The sequence below is a fragment of the Cicer arietinum genome, chromosome 3 (genome assembly GCF_000331145.2).
Source record: "Cicer arietinum cultivar CDC Frontier isolate Library 1 chromosome 3, Cicar.CDCFrontier_v2.0, whole genome shotgun sequence".
In the NCBI taxonomy this organism is placed as follows: domain Eukaryota; kingdom Viridiplantae; phylum Streptophyta; class Magnoliopsida; order Fabales; family Fabaceae; genus Cicer; species Cicer arietinum.
Window position 1 is genome coordinate 22,016,332 of NC_021162.2, and position 18,881 is coordinate 22,035,212.

An 18,881-nucleotide genomic window follows, 5' to 3' on the forward strand; every position below is an offset into this window, starting at 1 on the left:
CGTGATGTTCAGAGGAAGGAGATGGAAATTTGGAAATTTCCTTCCTTTCTTTTTCTTTCCTTTGTTTTTCCTTTCTTCCTTTTTCCTTCCTTCCTTTATATACTATTTTCTTTTCCTTTTCCTTCCTTCTAGTTTTCCTTTCTTTTTCCCTCCAAACAAACATATATAAATATAATAAATATAACTTAACAAATATCTCAAAATCTAGATATTTATTAAATTACCTTTTCACCCGAAACGCCTTAAATTAACCGTAAAGTATTTACCGCAGTTAAATTCAATTTATTTATCGACGAGAAATTCTAATTGGCATCGAAATATCTTTTTGATTATAAAACTCCAAAATATTATTAACTTTGGCTTAAAAGCCTCCGAGCCAAAATCCAAAATATACCAAAAATACATAAAAGGTACTTTAAAATTATGGGTCTTACATTACTCCCCCCCTAAAATTAGTTTCGTCCTCGAAACTATGCATCGATAAATAACTCTGGGTGTTGTTCCCTCATCTTGCTCTCCAGTTCCCAAGTCGCATCTCCAGTAATTGGGTTCCAGATCACCTTGACCAACGAAACATCCTTGGTCCTCAACCGCTTAATCTTCCTGTCATCAATTCTCACGGGTGGTACTTCGAACGACAGGTTATCCTTTAGCTGGATTGTGTCTGGTTCGATCACGTGAGATGGATCTGCGAGATATTTCCTCAATTGTGACACATGGAACACGTCATGAATATTGGACAGTATCGGAGGTAATGCAATCCGATAAGCAACCGGCCCAATTCGTGCAGAAATCTGATATGGTCCAATGAATTTCGGAGTCAACTTCTTCGATTTCAAGGCTCTACCTACTCCAGTAGTAGGTGTGACTCTCAGAAATACATGGTCACCCTGTTCGAATTCCAAAAGTCTGCGACGCTTGTCCGCGTAACTCTTCTGGCGATCTTGTGAAGTCTTCATTTTCTCCTTGATCTTCCTTACTTTAGCTGTGGTCTGTTGCACCATCTCTGGTCCGACAATCATATTCTCACCGTCTTTATACCAACACAAGGGCGTCTGACACTTGCGTCCGTATAAAGCTTCATATGGTGCCATTCCAATACTTGCGTGGAAACTATTGTTGTAAGTGAACTCAATCAACGGAAGTACATCATCCCAACTTCCTCTATCATCTAAAACACATGCTCTCAACAGATCTTCCAAGGACTGATTCGTCCTTTCAGTCTGTCCGTCCGTTTGTGGATGGTAAGCTGAACTCAATCGTAGCTTCGTTCCCAATGCTTCGTGCAATGCTCCCCAGAAATGTGATGTGAACTTCGGGTCACGGTTTGATACAATGCTCGATGGTACCCCGTGTAACCTCACAATTTCAGCAATGTAGATCTCCGTTAGCTGATCTACCTTATAGGTGGTCCTTACCGGCAAAAAGTGAGCAGATTTAGTTAGTCGATCCACTATCACCCATATGGAATCATTCTTTCTCCTTGTCTTTGGTAATCCGGTTATAAAATCCATGGAAATGCTGTCCCACTTCCATTCAGGTATATCTAAAGGTTGCAACATTCCAGCAGGTCGCTGATGTTCCACCTTCGCTTTCTGACAAGTTAGACAAGTGGATACATATTCCGCCACATGTTTCTTCATTCCTGGCCACCAATAATTCTGCCTCAAATCCTGATACATCTTTGTTGCTCCAGGATGAATACTCAGCTTACTCTTATGCGCCTCTTCTAAAATCGTTTTCCGCATATCTGTAATTTCTAGTACACAAATCCTACCATTACACCGCAAAACATTATCTGCCCCAATCTTGAACTCAGTCGTCTTCCCTTGTACTATTAGATTCCTCTTCTCTTGAATTAAGACGTCATCCTGAGAATTCGCAATGTCTTCAACTAGTCCACTCGAGATTTTAATCATCCCGAATTTCAAAATTCCCGAATTTCAAAATTCCCGGTGCATAATAATGCATATACTGAGTGCACATTTGACAGCGTTTTTTTAAAAAAGCGCTGTAAAATGTGCATAACAAGCGCGCAATATATCTACATTTTTTATAGCATTTTTTTTATTTTAAAAAGTGTTGTTGTATCTTTTTACAGCGCTCGATTCTACAGTGTTTTTTATTTATTTAAAAAAGCGCTGTAAATGGCTTAAAAAAACACTGTAAAATCCTATTTTTTGCATAGTGAGTACTTATTACAAACATTATTATTTTTTTTTTTTTAGGCAAATATTCATATTTAATTTAATTAGTAATTTTCTCCTAGTCAAAATTTGAGTTTGGTGCTTTCACTAACATAAATTCCAAGTTCAATGGTTTAAATCTGATCACAAAATAAGTAGAACTAACAACTAGCGGCTAGCTATCGATACAAAAGTATTGTGAGGAAAAAAGATAAATATATTCAGTGATTGATTGAGAATCCTTCATTGTTATGACTTGATTGTTGCGTTTTGCATTGTTTTCCTCCACCAAATATTCCCTTTTAAGGTGATTGATTGAAGAAGACTTAAGAACTATGGTTCAAGTTCATTCAACGCTATTGTTTGTTTGTTAAGTTCTCTTCTATGCAGAGCGTATTCATACTCAGTGTTGGAAAATGTATACTCCGTTTTATGCAGAGCGTATTCATACTCAGTTTTATTGAAAAATGTATACTACTGTACAATTTTTTGCATAAAGTATACACTAGCACCATATTTTAATCCTGTTTTCAATCTTCATGTTTTGATTAGGAAAGAGTTTAAGAATTGTGGTGTTTCTTTGTGTACTTGCTCATGGATGTATAATTGGAAAACTTTTGCTGGCACCAAATTCTAAATTGGTGATATTGTGGACCAGAGAGACAATATGCTATTATTATGTCCTGACATATTGTTTGTACTAAGTTCTGGATCGTGTTAATTGCAAGTTGCATCATGCTTGAGTGGAGGGCCCATTATATAATGGATAAAGAACAATTAATCTTCACAACATAGAAAACTATGCTCAATAGATATAAGGATGGTTTGGGATAACTTGAAAAAGTAGAAAAAAATTGGTAATTGAAATAAATGTGTGTCATGCCTTGTTAATGATTTTCTATTGGAAATAGATCACATTAAAAAGAACAACAATACTGGTATTCATCGGTAATTAGAAAAAGTGACATTAAAAAGAGTAATGATAGTTGAATTTCTCTTGTATTTGAGATCATTAAATTTTTTTTTTTATGTCTAAGATTATTAATTTTGTTGTTGTTTATATTTGAGACCGTAAAAAATAAGTGCATGTATAAAGTTTCCTTGATGAGATTTTGTTCCATAAAAATAAAAGATTCGCTGAAAAATAAAACTTATATTAATTAAAGAAATTTTAAAAATAACATCATAAATACTGTGAAGCTTCTTAAATTTACTTTTATTTAAGATTACTAAATAGAGTATATTTTTCTTTATATTCGAGAATGGATGGATCCTTACTCTATGCTATAATATCAGGACTTAATGATTGCAGTTATGAATAGCAGGAATTTGCACGACATTCTGAATTGTCAATTTGAAGTTGACAAATTATAGTTTGAGGGCATAATTCCTGGCCATTCAGTGTATGTAATTTTCTTGACATATAATTAGTACTAGTATTGTGTAAATGTCCAATTTAACTCATTTGATATGTTACTTGCATTGTCCTTTTTTATAAATGTCTCATCTATTCTATGCAAATTGGCACCTTATGGGATGAACTATTTAGAATTTATATGTGAATTATGACATGCATAACTTTATAATTTCACAATAGAAATGATATACACACACATCTAACACATTTTTCAACACCACCTAATCAACTTCATAAATCAAATCATCTTTCACACTCAAACTCTACATGCATGTTATTCTCTTTTAGCACATCATGATATCATATAACAATAGTGTTACAAACAAATAAAGCATCAAAACATTGTCCAACTTTATGAGACATCAGCATTTGCGCGATCAAAGATCAAACAGTTTAAATTTAAACTTAATATTTTATTTTAAAATTAAAATTGATATTTTTTAAGACCGTCTGATCAAGATCGGATAGTCATCAATATATCTAAATGCGTAGCCTTCTAGACGGCCGGAATCCAAATTCCAAAAACATGATATAACAATATTGTTACCAACTACAAGGCTACTTATGTAATTTTCCTCCTTTTAATTACCACATAAGGTAATATCTCTCTTGGATGGTTTAAAAGTCAAAGCATTAAGACTATATATGCAAAGATTAGTTCTTCTTGCTTTAACTGCAATGACATTAGAAGTGCTTTTGTAACCAGGAACATTGCAAGAAGAGGTTGAACTTCCTATTAAATTTGCTTGGCATGAAGACAAAATTTCAGAACCTTCAGCACATCTCACTCCATCAACTGATGGTATTTCAAGTCTATACATTCCATACTTGTTTGTTGTTCTGTTTACTGAAAGTGTAATCTGTTCTGAAGTTTTTGCTGAAAGTGCTTTGAACATGCAATCTACTTTTACTTCAGCACCTAAAACATAAATTATGAGATCAAAATTTGTAAGTATGAGGTGAAAGTTTCACTTCATAAAGGGAGTACCAAAATTATAAAAATATTCCCAAGTATTTATTTAGTTAATAATTTTATAAATCAAATTGATTAATGAAAAATACATTCGAAGATTAAATTAATAACGAAAGACACGCTGAAAAATCAAAACGAATAATAACAAATACATTTAAGTATAATTTTGTTATTTTGATACATTTAAGAACTTGAAGGATAATTATGACAATGACTCGCATATTTAAAAAAATTATACTCCCATCGTTCCATTTTAATAGTGACATTTGCAGAAAAAATTTGTTTATGTTATTTGTCATTTTCAAATTTCAATTAATTATTGTTTTGTTAGTGGTATCTTTTGATATTTATTGCAGCGACAAAATAGATTAAATGATTGTCTTAAAAAGTTCTAAGAGACAATGAAGAGTACCTATAATTATAATTTCCACATTCCGCATACTATTTTTATAAAAAGTAAACCTTAATTATACACTATATTTGAACTCTTTGAGTACTAACTAACACATGCAAAGCATTAACACTAGAAATTATTGAGACTAATTACCTGGCAAGAAGTAACTATGTCTAGAAAAGCTGTTATTTGAGCAGAAATCACAATAAACAAAACCCATCACACTGATTTGAGAGATTGGATACTTTGGTTTCCCTATCACTTTTGGTCTTGCAGGCTCAACTTCCAAAAACTTTGTAAACAAAAATAAAATAAGAAACAAAGTTAAAAGATTCATTGTCAACAAAAATTTGTGACAAGTTTCTTAAATGTAGTTTTTATGCAATTTCAACAAGAGTTTTGGTTGAAGATGAGTTTTGTTGTGTGTGGATAAAAGAAAGGGTAGTTGTTAGTGGAGAACCAAATTTCAAGCAAAAAGTTTGAAATTTTTTTATCTATGTTTTATTTTTGTTTCACTAGAAACAAAGACATGTGAATGTTATTTGGCAAGACATGGAAATTATGAGTAGGAGAGAGAAGTGGTAAGAGATTCTTTTGTTTGGGAAAAAGAGGAGAGGTAAATAGGAATAAGATAGGTTCTATTTTGGAGATTGAGTAATGTGTTAGGGGGGTTTAAATAGAAAATACTATAGTAGAGAAAAAAAATTTACTCCTATAAGTTAGGCACATAAATAAAAGGGTATAGTAGTTATGAAGGATTATTTATTGCTATCACGGTTTTCTGTACTGCCTTATCTATAGTATAAATAAACAATAACCAACTATTGCAATTTTTCCAATTTTTAGGGGTTGGGTAGTTTGAATGGTTTGAATTTAACCGTTGAATGAGTTAATGAGTCAAACAAACAAAGTTCCAATTTTGAAAAAAAGGGTAAAAATGCTAACATAATTAATTACTAATATTTGTCTTTAAGTAAAAGAAAAAACAGTTATAGATAAAAAGCACTTCAATGACACTTTGATATTGAAATAAATAGAAGGAATTATATGATAGATGTAATATGTTAGTAATGTGATATAAAAAAACATAAAGAAAAAATGAAATGTAAAATAAATATAGAAAAATTATAAGGTATGAATATCTAAAAAAACTATTGCAGTTTTAATTAATTGAGAAATTGTAGCTCTTATCTAAACAAGAAGTGAGGTTATAAGTGAATGTGTAAAGAACAGGGATTTGGATCCAATTGAATTCAAAATGTTACTCTTTGAACCCCAGAAATATTAAAGACACAATATTTGAAGTCAAAATGTATCATTAATTTTACTGTTAGATTAACTTTACGGTTAAATTAATAAAATTATAGTAAGTCGTCATAATTTTACAAAAATGATGTAATATAATTTTCATACAATCAAAATGATTTACGGTGAATTTGTCGATAAAAAACCATACATACACACAAATAAAATTAGGAATGATTGAGTTTGAAGTTTGAAAACATTCCTTTTGAGTGAATGAGCAAAGCAAAGAGGAGGTTCTAGATCTTTAGTGGGTCAATAGCATTTAAACAATTAATTAATTTATTGAATTAATTTACCATTTAAAAGAAAAAGGCATTGAAGAAGCGTGAAGTTGGGTTGGAGGAGTGTTAAAAGAGCATTCATGTCATTCATGTGAATTTTCAGAGCAGAGTCACTGCTATTGGAAAGTGTCATTTAAGTGAAGGCATTAAAAGGTGAAGTAACTCTTCCCATAGGAACGAAATAGTACATTTTTGCATCTATACATTAATATATAGAATCAAAAGTTTATTACTTCCTCAATTTTAAAAGAGTTGAATCAAATTTTAATTCATATAAAATTTTAATATTTTCTTTTTAATTTTTACAATTTTTTAACTCTTTAGTTTTTAATTTATTTATGTTTTTCATTTTTTATCATTGATTTTAAGTTAATTTAGGTTTATTTTTATAATTTTTGAGTTGGTTTTTGCAGTCATATCAAACACATTATAAACATTTTTCTTAAGTGTTTGGTACTTAAAAATTCTAAATTTTGGTGTTAAAGATTCTTATAATGCTCTTTAACATACTAAAAAAAAACCATTCAAAAATTAAAAAGGACATATGAATTGACTTAAAAGCATAGATTAAAAAATGAAAACAAAAAACTATTAGAGACTAAAGAGTTAACAATTTTTTTTATAAGGGCTAAAAACAAAGTAGGAGGATCTATATATCTATTACCTTAAGGTTTTTGATAAGTATGTGGTGTCAAGATTTCTTAGGGATGCTAAACGTTTAACTCATTGATGCTCCCAACGCTCTCCTAGACTCCCCAACAAGTAGTATGAGAGCCATAAGAGTGGTATCCTAGTGTGTATTGTTGGAACTAGGTTGATTTGAAGAAATATGCCATTCGCTTGTTTTGATGATTACAAAATTATTTGTGAGAACAATTTATTGCATTAACACTTTGATTAAGTGCGCAGGTTCAAGATTAAGTGTGTGATTAATAGTTCCTTATTGTATCTTCTAATACTTGGACGAAGACTAAGATGCAACATGACTTCGCCTTACTTTGTTTCTCTAATTTTGACGTGCGAGCAATGTTGTGTCCCAATTGCCTTTGGAAATGCAAGTAATGTTTTAGTTATATATTTCCTCTAATGAATTCAACATGTGTTCTGTATCGTCTGCCTTTGATGAATTCAACAAGTGTCTCTTCCCCTACCTCTGATAAGCATGACAAATAAGTAACTGTCTCTGATAATCACATCAAGCGTCTGAATTTGAGTTACTATGTATCCTCTGAAAAAGTTAACACTCCAAAGAAGACAAAGCAATTGAATATCCTTTGATGAACATCCTGAATATGCTACTTGTCTAGAGATCTTAAGACATGCTCAAACCATCGTATCCTCTACTTCCCAACTATTTTAAACAAGATATGTTGAATCATTACAAGATTAGTTTTTGGAAAGTTAATATGGCAAATCAATTCCACAAGATACGAAACTTCATGAATTATGTTGATTTCTTGCAATCAGGACAACGACCAGAAACTCTAATCATTCTATATAAAAGACATGTTTCCCTTAATCAAGAATAAAAACAATAAGTACATACACACTCTTGCTAAATATCACCATGTTTAACGCCAATGCTAAGAGAAGTTCTAAAATAACAAATTTGTAAACACTATCTGCGAGAGCTAATTCTGAAAAACTTGAAACCCTTTTGTTTGTAACCTAGCCCAGTAGTGGCTTCCTTCCTATACAACTTGATTGTACTGAGCTAGAAGGTTGAAAAGAATTAACAAAATTAGTGTGACTAGTAGGTGTTCAAGGGTAAGTATGACTTTGCGGTGAATTGGTGGATTAAATCCTTCAGGTTGAAGGGACTGGACGTAGCTACCGTGTTGGTGGTGAACTAAGATAAATCGTTGTGTCTCTCAACTCTATTTTCTTTTAACTGCACTACTTTCTTTACTTTAGTATAGCCATACATTTTTTTTTATTTAACCAGAAAACACAATTCAATCCCCCTATTTCTTGTGTTTTTCGTTCTACAATTGGAATCAGAGCTCGGTCTCAAAGCTGAACACTTAACCGTGTTTGAGTAAAGATCCTTGTTCATTATGGCTAACTGTAGTCAAGAAGTTATAGGTGGAAAGGTTAACAAGCATCCCTTATTTGATGGAGAGAGATTCGAGTACTAGAAAGACATACTCCAAAGTTTCTACATCTCTCATGATTCTGAACTCTGAGACATAGTCAAAGATGGTTATGAGGCTCCAAAAGATGTTGTTGGTATTGAAATATTCAGAAAGAACTTCGACGCTGACCAAAAGACACAATTCCAAATGCATCATAAAGCTATAACCTTCATGATGAATGATTTCACCTTCAAAGAGTTTGAAAAATGTAGCAACCAAGAAACAACTAAGAGTACCTTTCATTCTCTGGTTCTTTACTTTGAAGGAAACTAACATGTAAAAGAAGGCAAAGTTAATATACTTGTCAGAAATTATGAACTATTTCAAAAGGAAGAAATGTTTTTCTAGATTTCAAACTCTGGTTTTATGAACTGTAGTTATCTAGAAGAGCTACACTACTACCAACCACGTCAAAAATATCCTGAAGAGTCTTCCCAGTAAATGGAGACCAAAGGTAACGATTATTGAAGAGGCTAAGGATCTAAACAAACTGCCTCTAGAAGAGCTAACGAGTTCACTCAAATCCCATGAGATTGAACTAGTTGAAGATGAGTCCAAAAAGAAATCAAATCCTCGACACTCAAATCCCAAGGAAAGAAGACAAATTCTAAAGCTCTGCAAGCAACTGAAGACTCAAAGGAAAGCGAACGGGTGATCATAGTGAATATTTAGATGATGAAGAGATGTCATTTATCTCAAGAAAAATCCAACACATGTGGAACAACCTAAAGAAATCACTTCCCAAAAGATTCCAGACAATCCAAAAAGAACATAGAAGGAAGTGAGAAGCTAGACAAAAGGAAGCCCGCCTGCTATGAATGCAAGGAACAAGGTATTTCAAATTAGAATGTCCTAAAATTGAGAAAGGAAAATCCCACATGAAAGACTTCAAGACCAAGAAGAAAGGTCTTAAAGCTACTTGGGATGACTCTTGATAAGTCATTTGATGAAGATGAAGAGCATGCAAACATGGCTCTAATATCATTTATTCACCCTGACCCGGACTTTAAAGCTGCTGATGAAGAAATTGAGGTATTCTCTGACTTATCTCGTACTGAACTCATAGATATGTTAAATGAGTTTCTCAACAAGAATCATAAGGTTTCTTCAAAACTTAAGTTCCTAAGAAAAGCTCATGACATCTTAACAAACAAGTGAAGTTTCCTTGAAAAAGATATTGAAAACCTAAAAAAGAAAAATCTAACTCTGAAATAAAAGGTTTCAAAAATCTCAAAGGTTAAAGTATGCAATTATGTCAAGTATGAATTAGCCTTTCAAGAATTTCTTGCTAATGCCATATACAAAAATAAACAAGCTTCTATGATCTATGGTGTTAGCAGAAACCATAAACGTGGCATAGGCTATGATCTATGGTGTTACTGCCATAAGAAATATCACAACAGAATAACTTTTCCTATGCTGAAATCATGGAAATACAAGATACCTTTCAGAACTAACAAACCAGGACCCAACCAAATTTGGGCACCTAAAAACAAAATGATTTATATTGCAGATATCCTTAGCAACAAAGTTGAAACACCAGTCATGATACCTTGACAATGGATGCTCACGACACATAACGAGAGAAAAGTCTATGTTCCAAGACACGACACATTAGGTAATGGTCCTCTTCCCTCTATTAAGAATGTATTATTTGTAAAAAGGACTAATGCATAACCTATTGAGCATAAGCCAATTAAGCGATAGTGGTTATGATGTAGTCTTCAATCAAAGTCATGTAAGGCAGTAAGTCAAGCAGATGGATCCATACTACTTACCGGCCAAAGAAAAAATAACATTTACAAAATAAATTTATCTGACTTAAACATAAAAGAAGTCAAGTGTCTTATGTCTGTAAGCGAGGAACAACTTATATGGATAAAAAAATTAGGATATGCCTGAAGGTGCAAACACGAGAAAGAGGTTGAATCATGTTTAACAAAGTCGATAGCTTTTTGCTAATTTGATGAATGATGATTTGTTTTTATGATTTACTTAGATAAGAAGCAAGCAGGTTCAGAGAAAGCAAACGATAATATCATAAATAATTTAACACATAGATTTATCCTGGTTCAACCCTAACTTATCTACATCCATTTCCCTCATTTAGAAAGCTATAATCCATTAATTATGTTTGACAAACACCCGACCCTCAAAGCCATTCCTCCCAAATAGCCTGACAACCCCAGACTTTTGAGGAACTAACCATCTTGAGCCTACAGGCCAAGTCTTCTCATAACAACCTTACAACCCTAGATGGAAGAAAGCACACTAACACCTTGACCTTACAATCCAAGTCTTCTTCACACAACCTAACAACCCCAGATTGTTGAAGGCACACTAACACCACTATCTATGGTGTTAGTGTGCCTTTACAAGCTTGTTTATTTTTCTAAGAGATTGGAACTTGAGTAGTTGCTTCTAAAATAGCTTATAATAACTATAACGTACACACTCTTAGAAAAACACTTTTCTAATTTGAACAAGTGTTTCTCACTTTGAACACTAAGATGAATTTGAAATTTTGAGCTTATGAGTTCTTATACTATTTTCTTACTTTCGATGATCTTCTTCTTCAGCCTTGAGTATCTATTTATAGATAAAATTAGGTCTTTAATTTATTCATTGTTTAATTCTGAATTGTATCTTTATTTCTAGTTTGGTCAACAATGATCTAATTAAAAAATAATTCTAAACAAGATGTTTTTTTGATAATATGTTCTTTAGCCAATTCTTTATTTCTGAATCCAATCTGAGGAGTACTTCTATATTGATTATGTTCGTAGTTTGTTCATACCGAGTTTGTAAATTCTTCATATTGATTATGTTCGTACTTTGTTCGGATTGAGTTTGTAAACTCTCTAGATTGACTCTCTTCGTATTTTGTTGTATGTAAATCTTGATCAAATATTCTTCAAATCTTGACCATATCTTCTTTTCAACTTGGTCAAAGATTTTGTTATCAATTATAAATCTAGATCAAATCTTATTTTAGATTTTTTTTCTTTCAAAAACAAGAATCTTCTTTCATGCTCTGTGAAGTCAAACATATTATTCTCATAAAATAACTTTTGTTATTATCAAATCTCTCAGTATAAAACCAACTTGATTCCAACACAAATTTGTGTTTGAATTGACACAAAGTATGTTTTTATGATTTGAGTATTCTTTCTCCAGCCTCTGCAAGCTTTGAGTATTTTTTTCACTCAACCTCTCCAGGTTGTTGTCATTAGAACCAATCTTCAACATTAGTTTTTTTGCCACTAACGGGCTGATTTACATTAGTTCAAGTTTCCGTCTAAATTGACACAAAGTTTGTTTCTAGGTTTCTAACTCTCATTGAGAGGATGTTACATATTGAGTCATATATCAATTCAAGTGTATGAAAACACTTTAAAAGATTTACATCAATTCTAATAACTCTCTACTGAGACGATTTTTCATTCGTTCTTTTCTTTTGATGTGTTCTTGGCATTTTCAGAGTTGCCATTTTTTGTTCTCTATCTTTTTCTATGTATTGATAGAAACATTTCATCTTAATTACAACAAGGAAGTGTTAGTTGGGATCCGATGCACTAGTGCTGGTATGATCGCACCTGTAAATTAGTGCGTCGTAATTGTATATACGCGTTGCTACAGAGAAAATACTGCAAAAATAGCCACCCCCGACTAACTAATTGAAATCCATCCGAACCATGAAACTTTCTTTGTAAAGACAAACTAATCTTATATTTATTTCCAACAACAAATAAAACTACCGACACAAAAATCGATTTTTGATCAACTGTTCCGTGATTTTTTCGGCAAAAAATAGATTAAAAAAAAGATGGAAAACGAGGAATTCCCAAGAGGTCACCCATCCTAGTACTACTATCGCACAAGCACGCTTAACTGCGGAGTTCTAATGGGATTCGAAGAATTAGCTCTAGTGTGATCGCACCTGTAAAATAATGCATCGTAATTGTATATACGCGTTGCTATAGAGAAAATACCGCAAAAATAGGCACCCCCGACTAACTAATTGAAATTCATCCGAAGCATGAAACTTTCTTTGTAAAGATAAACTAATCTTATATTTATTTCCAACAACAAAAAAAATGACTGACACAAAATTCGCTTTTTAAACAACTGTTCCGTGATTTTTTTGGCAAAAAATAAAACAAAAAAAAGGTGCAACACGTGGACTTCCTAGGAGGTCACCCATCCTAGTACTACTCTAGCCCAAGCACGCTTAACTGCGGAGATCTGATGGGATCCGGTGCATTAGTGCTGGTATGATCGCACCTGTAAATTAATGCGTCGTAATTGTATATACGCATTGCTAAAGAGAAAATTCATCCGAAGCATGAAACTTTCTTTGTAAAGACTAACTAATCTTATATTTATTTCCAACAACAAAAAAAATGACCGACACAAAAATCGCTTTTGATAAATTCTTCCGAGATTTTTTCAGCAAAAAATAGAATAAAAACAAGGTGTAACACGAGGAATTCCTAGGAGGTCATCCATCATAGTACAACTCTCGCCCAAACACGCTTATTTGCGGAGTTCTAATGGGATCCGGTGCATTAGTGCTGGTATGATCGCACCTGTGAATTAATGCGTCGTAGTTGTATATATGCGTTGGTACAGAGAAAATACTGCAAAAATAGGAACCCCCGACTAACTAATTGAAATCCATCCGAAGCATGAAACTTTCTTTGTAAAGACAAACTAATCTTATATTTATTTCCAACAACAAATAAAACGACCGACACAAATATCACATTTTGATCACCTGTTACGTGATTTTTTTGGCAAAAAATAGAATAAAAAATAGGTGCAACACGAGGACTTCCCAGGAGGTCACCCATACTAGTAATCCTCTCGCCCAAGAACGCTTAAATGCAGAGTTCTGATGGGATTCGGTGCATTAATGCTGGTATGATCGCACCTGTAAATTAATGCGTCGTAATTGTATATACGCGTTGCTACAGAGAAAATACCGCAAAAATAGGCAATCCTGACTAACTAATTGAAATGCATCCGAAGCATGAAACTTTCTTTGTAAAGACAAACTAATCTTATATTTATTTCCAACAACAAATAAAACGACCGACACAAAAATCACATTTTGATCACCTGTTACGTGATTTTTTTGGCAAAAAATAGAATAAAAAATAGGTGCAACACGAGGACTTCCCAGGAGGTCACCCATACTAGTAATCCTCTCGCCCAAGAACGCTTAAATGCAGAGTTCTGATGGGATTCGGTGCATTAATGCTGGTATGATCGCACCTGTAAATTAATGCGTCGTAATTGTATATACGCGTTGCTACAGAGAAAATACCGCAAAAACAGGCAAACCTGACTAACTAATTGAAATGCATCCGAAGCATGAAACTTTCTTTGTAAAGACAAACTAATCTTATATTTATTTCCAACAACAAATAAAACGACCGACACAAAAATCGCTTTTTGATCAACTGTTCCGTGATTTTTTCGGCAAAAAAGAGAATAAAGAAAAGGTGCAACACGTGGACTTCCTAGGAGGTCACCCATCCTAGAACTACTCTCGCCCAAGCACGCTTAACTGCGGAGATCTGATGGGATCCGGTGCATTAGTGCTGGTATGATCGCACCTGTAAATTAATGCGTCGTAATTGTATATACGCGTTGCTACAGAGAAAATACCGCAAAAATAGGCAATCCTGACTAACTAATTGAAATGCATCCGAAGCATGAAACTTTCTTTGTAAAGACAAACTAATCTTATATTTATTTCCAACAACAAATAAAACGACCGACACAAAAATCGCTTTTTGATCAACTGTTCCGTGATTTTTTCGGCAAAAAAGAGAATAAAGAAAAGGTGCAACACGTGGACTTCCTAGGAGGTCACCCATCCTAGAACTACTCTCGCCCAAGCACGCTTAACTGCGGAGATCTGATGGGATCCGGTGCATTAGTGCTGGTATGATCGCACCTGTAAATTAATGCGTCGTAATTGTATATACGCATTGCTAAAGGGAAAATCCATCTGAAGCATGAAAATTTGTTTGTAAAGACAAACTAATCTTATATTTATTTTCAACTACAACTAAAACGACTGACACAAAAATCGCACATGTGAATTAATGCGTCTTAATTGTATATACGCGTTGGTAGAGAGAAAATACTGCAAAAATAAACACCTCGACTAACTAATTGAAATCCATTCGAAGCATGAAACTTTCTTTGTAAAGACAAACTAATCTTATATTTATTTCCAACTACAACTAAAACGACTGACACAAAAATCGGTTTTTGATCAACTTTTCCGTGATTTTTCGGCAAAAAATAGAATAAAAAAAAAGGTGCAACACGAGGACTTCCAAGGAGGTCACCCATCCTAGTAATACTCTCGCCCAAGCACGCTTAAATGTTGAGTTCTGATTGGATCCGACGCATTAGTGCTGGTATGATCGCACCTGTAAATTAATGCGTCGTAATTGTATAAATGCGTTGCTACCGAGAAAATACTGCAAAAATAGACACCCCCGACTAACTAATTGAAATCCATCCGAAGCATGAAACTTTCTTTGTAAAGACTAACTAATCTTATATTTATTTCCAACAACAAATAAAAAGACCGACACAAAAATCGCTTTTTGATCAACTATTACGTGATATTTTCGGCAAAAAATAGAATAAAAAAAAGGTGCAACACAAAGACTTCCCAGTAGGTCACCCATCCTAGTACTACTCCGGCCCAAACACCCTTAACTGTGGAGTTCTGATGGGATCCGGTGCATTAGTGCTAGTATGATAACTCTTATGTGAATTAATGCGTCGTAGTTGTATATATGCGTTGCTACAGAGAAAATACCGCAAAAATAGGCAACCCCGACTAACTAATTGAAATCCATCTGAAGCATGAAACTTTCTTTGTACAAAAAAACTAATCTTATATTTATTTCCAACAACAAATAAAACAACCGACCCAAAAATCGCTTTTTGATCAACTGTAACGTGATTTTTCCGGCAAAAAATAGAATAAAAAAAAGGTGCAACACGAGGACTTCGCAGGAGGTCACCCATCCTAGTAATACTCTCGCCCAAGCACGCTTAAGTGCGGAGTTCTGATGGTATCCGATGCATTAATGCTGGTATGATCGCACCTATAAATTAATGCGCCGTAATTGTATATACATGTTGCTACAAAGAAAATACCGCAAAAATAGGCACCCCCGACTAACTAATTGAAATCCATCCGAAGCATGAAACTTTCTTTGTAAAGACAAACTAATCTTATATTTATTTCCAACAACAAATAAAACGACCGACACAAAAATCGCTTTTTGATCAACTGTTCCGTGATTTGTTCGGCAAAAGATAGAATAGAAAAAGGTGCAACACAAGGACTTCCCAGGAGGTCACCCGTCCTAGTACTACTCTCATGAAAGCACGCTTAACTGCAGAGTTCTGATGGGATCCGGAGCATTAGTGCTGGTATGATTGCACTTGGGAATTAATGCGTCGTAATTGTATATACGCGTTGCTACAGAGAAAATACAGCAAAAATAGGCACCCCCGACTAACTAATTGAAATCCATCCGAAGCATGAAACTTTCTTTGTAAAGACAAACTAATTTTATATTTATTTCCAACAACAAATAAATCGATTGAAACAAAAATCGCTTTTTGATCAACTGTTACGTGATTTTTTCGGCAAAAAATAGAATAAAAAATAGGTGCAACACGAGGACTTCGCAAGAGGTCACCCATCCTAGTAATACTCTCTCCCAAGCACGCTTAAATGTGGAGTTCTGATGGTATCTGGTGCATTAATGCTAGTATGATTGCACCTGTAAATTAATTCGTCGTAATTGTATATACTCGTTGCTACAGAGAAAATATCGCAAAAATAGGCACCCCCGACTAACTAATTGAAATCCATCTGAAGCATGAAACTTTCTTTGTAAAGACAAACTAATCTTATTTTTATTTGCAACAACAAATAAAACGACCGACACAAAATTCGCTTTTTGATCAACTGTTACGTGATTTTTTCGGCAAAAAATAGAATTAAAAAAAGGTGCAACACGAGGACTTCCCAGGAGGTCACTCATCCCAGTAATCCTCTTGCCCAAGCACGCTTAAATGAAGAGTTCTGATGGGATCCGGTGTATTAATGCTGGTATGATCGCACCTGTAAATTAATGCGTCGTAATTGTATATACGCGTTGCTACAGAGAAAATAACGCAAAAATAGGCACCCCCGACTGACTAATTGAAATCCATCCGAAGCATGAAACTTTCTTTGTAAAGGCAAACTAATCTTATATTTATTTCCAACAACAAATAAAACGACCGACACAAAAATCGCTTTTTGATCAACTGTTTTGTGATTTTTTCGGCAAAAAAATAGAATAAAAAAAAGGTGGAACACGAGGACTTCCGAGGATGTCACCAATCCTAGTACTACTCTCGCCCAAGCACGCTTAACTGCAGAGTTCTGAATGGATCCCGTGCATTAGTGCTGGTATGATCGCACATGTGAACTAATGCGTCTTAATTGTATATACGCGTTGGTACAGAGAAAATACTGCAAAAATAAACACCCCCGACTAACTAATTGAAATCCATCTGAAGCATGAAACTTTCTTTGTACAGACAAACTAATCTTATATTTATTTCCAACAACAAATAAAACGACCGACCCAAAAATCGCTTTTTGATCAACTGTTACATGATTTTTCCTGCAAAAAATTGAATAAAAAAAAGGTGCAACACGAGGACTTCGCATAAGGTCACCCATCCTAGTAATACTCTCGCCCAAGCACGCTTAAATGCGGAGTTCTGATGGTATCCGATGCATTAATGCTGGTATGATCGCACCTATAAATTAATGCGTCGTAATTGTATATACGCGTTGCTACAAAGAAAATACCGCAAAAATAGGCACCCCCGACTAACTAATTGAAATCCATCCGAAGCATGAAACTTTCTTTGTAAAGACAAAATAATCTTATATTTATTTCCAACAACAAATAAAACAACCGACACAAAAATCGCTTTTTGATCAACTGTTCCGTGATTTTTTCGGCAAAAAATAGAATAAAAAAAGGTGCAACACAAGGACTTCACAGGAGGTCACCCGTCCTAGTACTACTCTCATGAAAGCACGCTTAACTGTAGAGTTCTGATGGGATCCGGAGCATTAGTGCTGGTATGATTGCACTTGGGAATTAATGCGTCGTAATTGTATATACGCGTTGCTACAGAGAAAATACCGCAAAAATAGGCACCCCCGACTAACTAATTGAAATCCATCCGAAGCATGAAACTTTCTTTGTAAAGACAAACTAATTTTATATTTATTTCCAACAACAAATAAATCGACCGAAACAAAAATCGCTTTTTGATCAACTGTTACGTGATTCTTTCGGCAAAAAATAGAATAAAAAATAGGTGCAACACGAGGACTTCGCAGGAGGTCACCCATCCTAGTAATACTCTCTCCCAAGCACGCTTAAATGTGGAGTTCTTATGGTATCTGGTGCATTAATGCTGGTATGATTGCACCTGTAAATTAATTCGTCGTAATTGTATATACTCGTTGCTACAGAGAAAATGTCGCAAAAATAGGCACCCCCGACTAACTAATTGAAATCCATCTGAAGCATGAAACTTTCTTTGTAAATACAAACTAATCTTATATTTATTTGCAACAACAAATAAAACGACCGACACAAAATTCGCTTTTTGATCAACTGTTACGTGATTTTTTCGGCAAAAAATAGAATTAAAAAAAGGTGCAACACGAGGACTTCCCAGGAGGTCACTCATCCCAGTAATCCTCTTGCCCAAGCACGCTTAAATGAAGAGTTCTGATGGGATCCGGTGTATTAATGCTGGTATGATCGCACCTGTAAATTAATGCGTTGTAATTGGATATACGCGTTGCTACAGAGAAAATACCGCAAAAATAGGCACCCCCGACTGACTAATTGAAATCCATCCGAAGCATGAAACTTTCTTTGTAAAGGCAAACTAATCTTATATTTATTTCCAACAACAAATAAAACGACCGACACAAAAATCGCTTTTTGATCAACTGTTCCATGATATTTTCGTCAAAAAATAGAATAAAAAAAAAGGTGCAACACGAGGACTTCCCAGGTGGTCACCCATCCTAGTACTACTCTCGCCCAAGCACGCTTAACTGC

At 34.1% G+C, this 18,881-nt stretch overlaps 1 protein-coding gene, 6 non-coding genes and 12 pseudogenes across 7 annotated transcripts; all 19 read right to left on the bottom strand.

The window, feature by feature from the left end:
* Nucleotides 1-3,833: 3,833 nt before the first annotated feature.
* LOC101490241 (major pollen allergen Ole e 1) lies at nt 3,834-5,623 on the bottom strand. Its single transcript, XM_004492104.4, has 2 exons — nt 5,124-5,623; nt 3,834-4,522 (listed from the first exon to the last, which is right to left on the bottom strand). The coding sequence occupies exons 1-2, from the start codon at nt 5,305-5,307 to the stop codon at nt 4,185-4,187; spliced, it is 522 nt and encodes a 173-aa protein (XP_004492161.1). The 5' UTR covers nt 5,308-5,623; the 3' UTR covers nt 3,834-4,184.
* A 6,891-nt stretch (nt 5,624-12,514) lies between these two features.
* On the bottom strand, nt 12,515-12,633 carry LOC113786028 (5S ribosomal RNA; annotated as a pseudogene).
* A 225-nt stretch (nt 12,634-12,858) lies between these two features.
* Nucleotides 12,859-12,977, bottom strand: LOC113785878 (5S ribosomal RNA). Its single transcript, XR_003472064.1, has one exon. It is a non-coding gene; the product is annotated as a 5S ribosomal RNA (ribosomal RNA).
* A 186-nt stretch (nt 12,978-13,163) lies between these two features.
* On the bottom strand, nt 13,164-13,282 carry LOC113785946 (5S ribosomal RNA). The gene has a single exon (XR_003472127.1). It is a non-coding gene; the product is annotated as a 5S ribosomal RNA (ribosomal RNA).
* A 225-nt stretch (nt 13,283-13,507) lies between these two features.
* LOC113785996 (5S ribosomal RNA) lies at nt 13,508-13,626 on the bottom strand (annotated as a pseudogene).
* A 225-nt stretch (nt 13,627-13,851) lies between these two features.
* Nucleotides 13,852-13,970, bottom strand: LOC113785997 (5S ribosomal RNA; annotated as a pseudogene).
* Nucleotides 13,971-14,195: 225 nt separating this feature from the next.
* Nucleotides 14,196-14,314, bottom strand: LOC113785974 (5S ribosomal RNA). The gene has a single exon (XR_003472157.1). It is a non-coding gene; the product is annotated as a 5S ribosomal RNA (ribosomal RNA).
* Nucleotides 14,315-14,539: 225 nt separating this feature from the next.
* LOC113786002 (5S ribosomal RNA) lies at nt 14,540-14,658 on the bottom strand. The gene has a single exon (XR_003472174.1). It is a non-coding gene; the product is annotated as a 5S ribosomal RNA (ribosomal RNA).
* Nucleotides 14,659-15,023: 365 nt separating this feature from the next.
* LOC113785999 (5S ribosomal RNA) lies at nt 15,024-15,142 on the bottom strand (annotated as a pseudogene).
* A 225-nt stretch (nt 15,143-15,367) lies between these two features.
* Nucleotides 15,368-15,486, bottom strand: LOC113785995 (5S ribosomal RNA; annotated as a pseudogene).
* Nucleotides 15,487-15,713: 227 nt separating this feature from the next.
* On the bottom strand, nt 15,714-15,832 carry LOC113785935 (5S ribosomal RNA). The gene has a single exon (XR_003472115.1). It is a non-coding gene; the product is annotated as a 5S ribosomal RNA (ribosomal RNA).
* Nucleotides 15,833-16,056: 224 nt separating this feature from the next.
* Nucleotides 16,057-16,175, bottom strand: LOC113785998 (5S ribosomal RNA; annotated as a pseudogene).
* Nucleotides 16,176-16,400: 225 nt separating this feature from the next.
* Nucleotides 16,401-16,519, bottom strand: LOC113786015 (5S ribosomal RNA; annotated as a pseudogene).
* A 225-nt stretch (nt 16,520-16,744) lies between these two features.
* On the bottom strand, nt 16,745-16,863 carry LOC113786003 (5S ribosomal RNA; annotated as a pseudogene).
* A 226-nt stretch (nt 16,864-17,089) lies between these two features.
* On the bottom strand, nt 17,090-17,208 carry LOC113785994 (5S ribosomal RNA; annotated as a pseudogene).
* Nucleotides 17,209-17,433: 225 nt separating this feature from the next.
* Nucleotides 17,434-17,552, bottom strand: LOC113785957 (5S ribosomal RNA). The gene has a single exon (XR_003472139.1). It is a non-coding gene; the product is annotated as a 5S ribosomal RNA (ribosomal RNA).
* Nucleotides 17,553-17,776: 224 nt separating this feature from the next.
* LOC113786011 (5S ribosomal RNA) lies at nt 17,777-17,895 on the bottom strand (annotated as a pseudogene).
* Nucleotides 17,896-18,120: 225 nt separating this feature from the next.
* On the bottom strand, nt 18,121-18,239 carry LOC113786012 (5S ribosomal RNA; annotated as a pseudogene).
* A 225-nt stretch (nt 18,240-18,464) lies between these two features.
* Nucleotides 18,465-18,583, bottom strand: LOC113786004 (5S ribosomal RNA; annotated as a pseudogene).
* Nucleotides 18,584-18,881: the final 298 nt, after the last annotated feature.

What these genes read in the sequence shown, in the direction of transcription:
- LOC101490241 (XM_004492104.4), bottom strand. Translation starts at nt 5,307, where the DNA reads ATGAATCTTTTAACTTTGTTTCTTATTTTATTTTTGTTTACAAAGTTT. An exon ending in ACATAGTTACTTCTTGCCAG is followed by an intron (nt 4,523 to 5,123) that starts GTAATTAGTCTC and finishes TTTATGTTTTAG; the next exon opens with GTGCTGAAGTAAAAGTAGAT.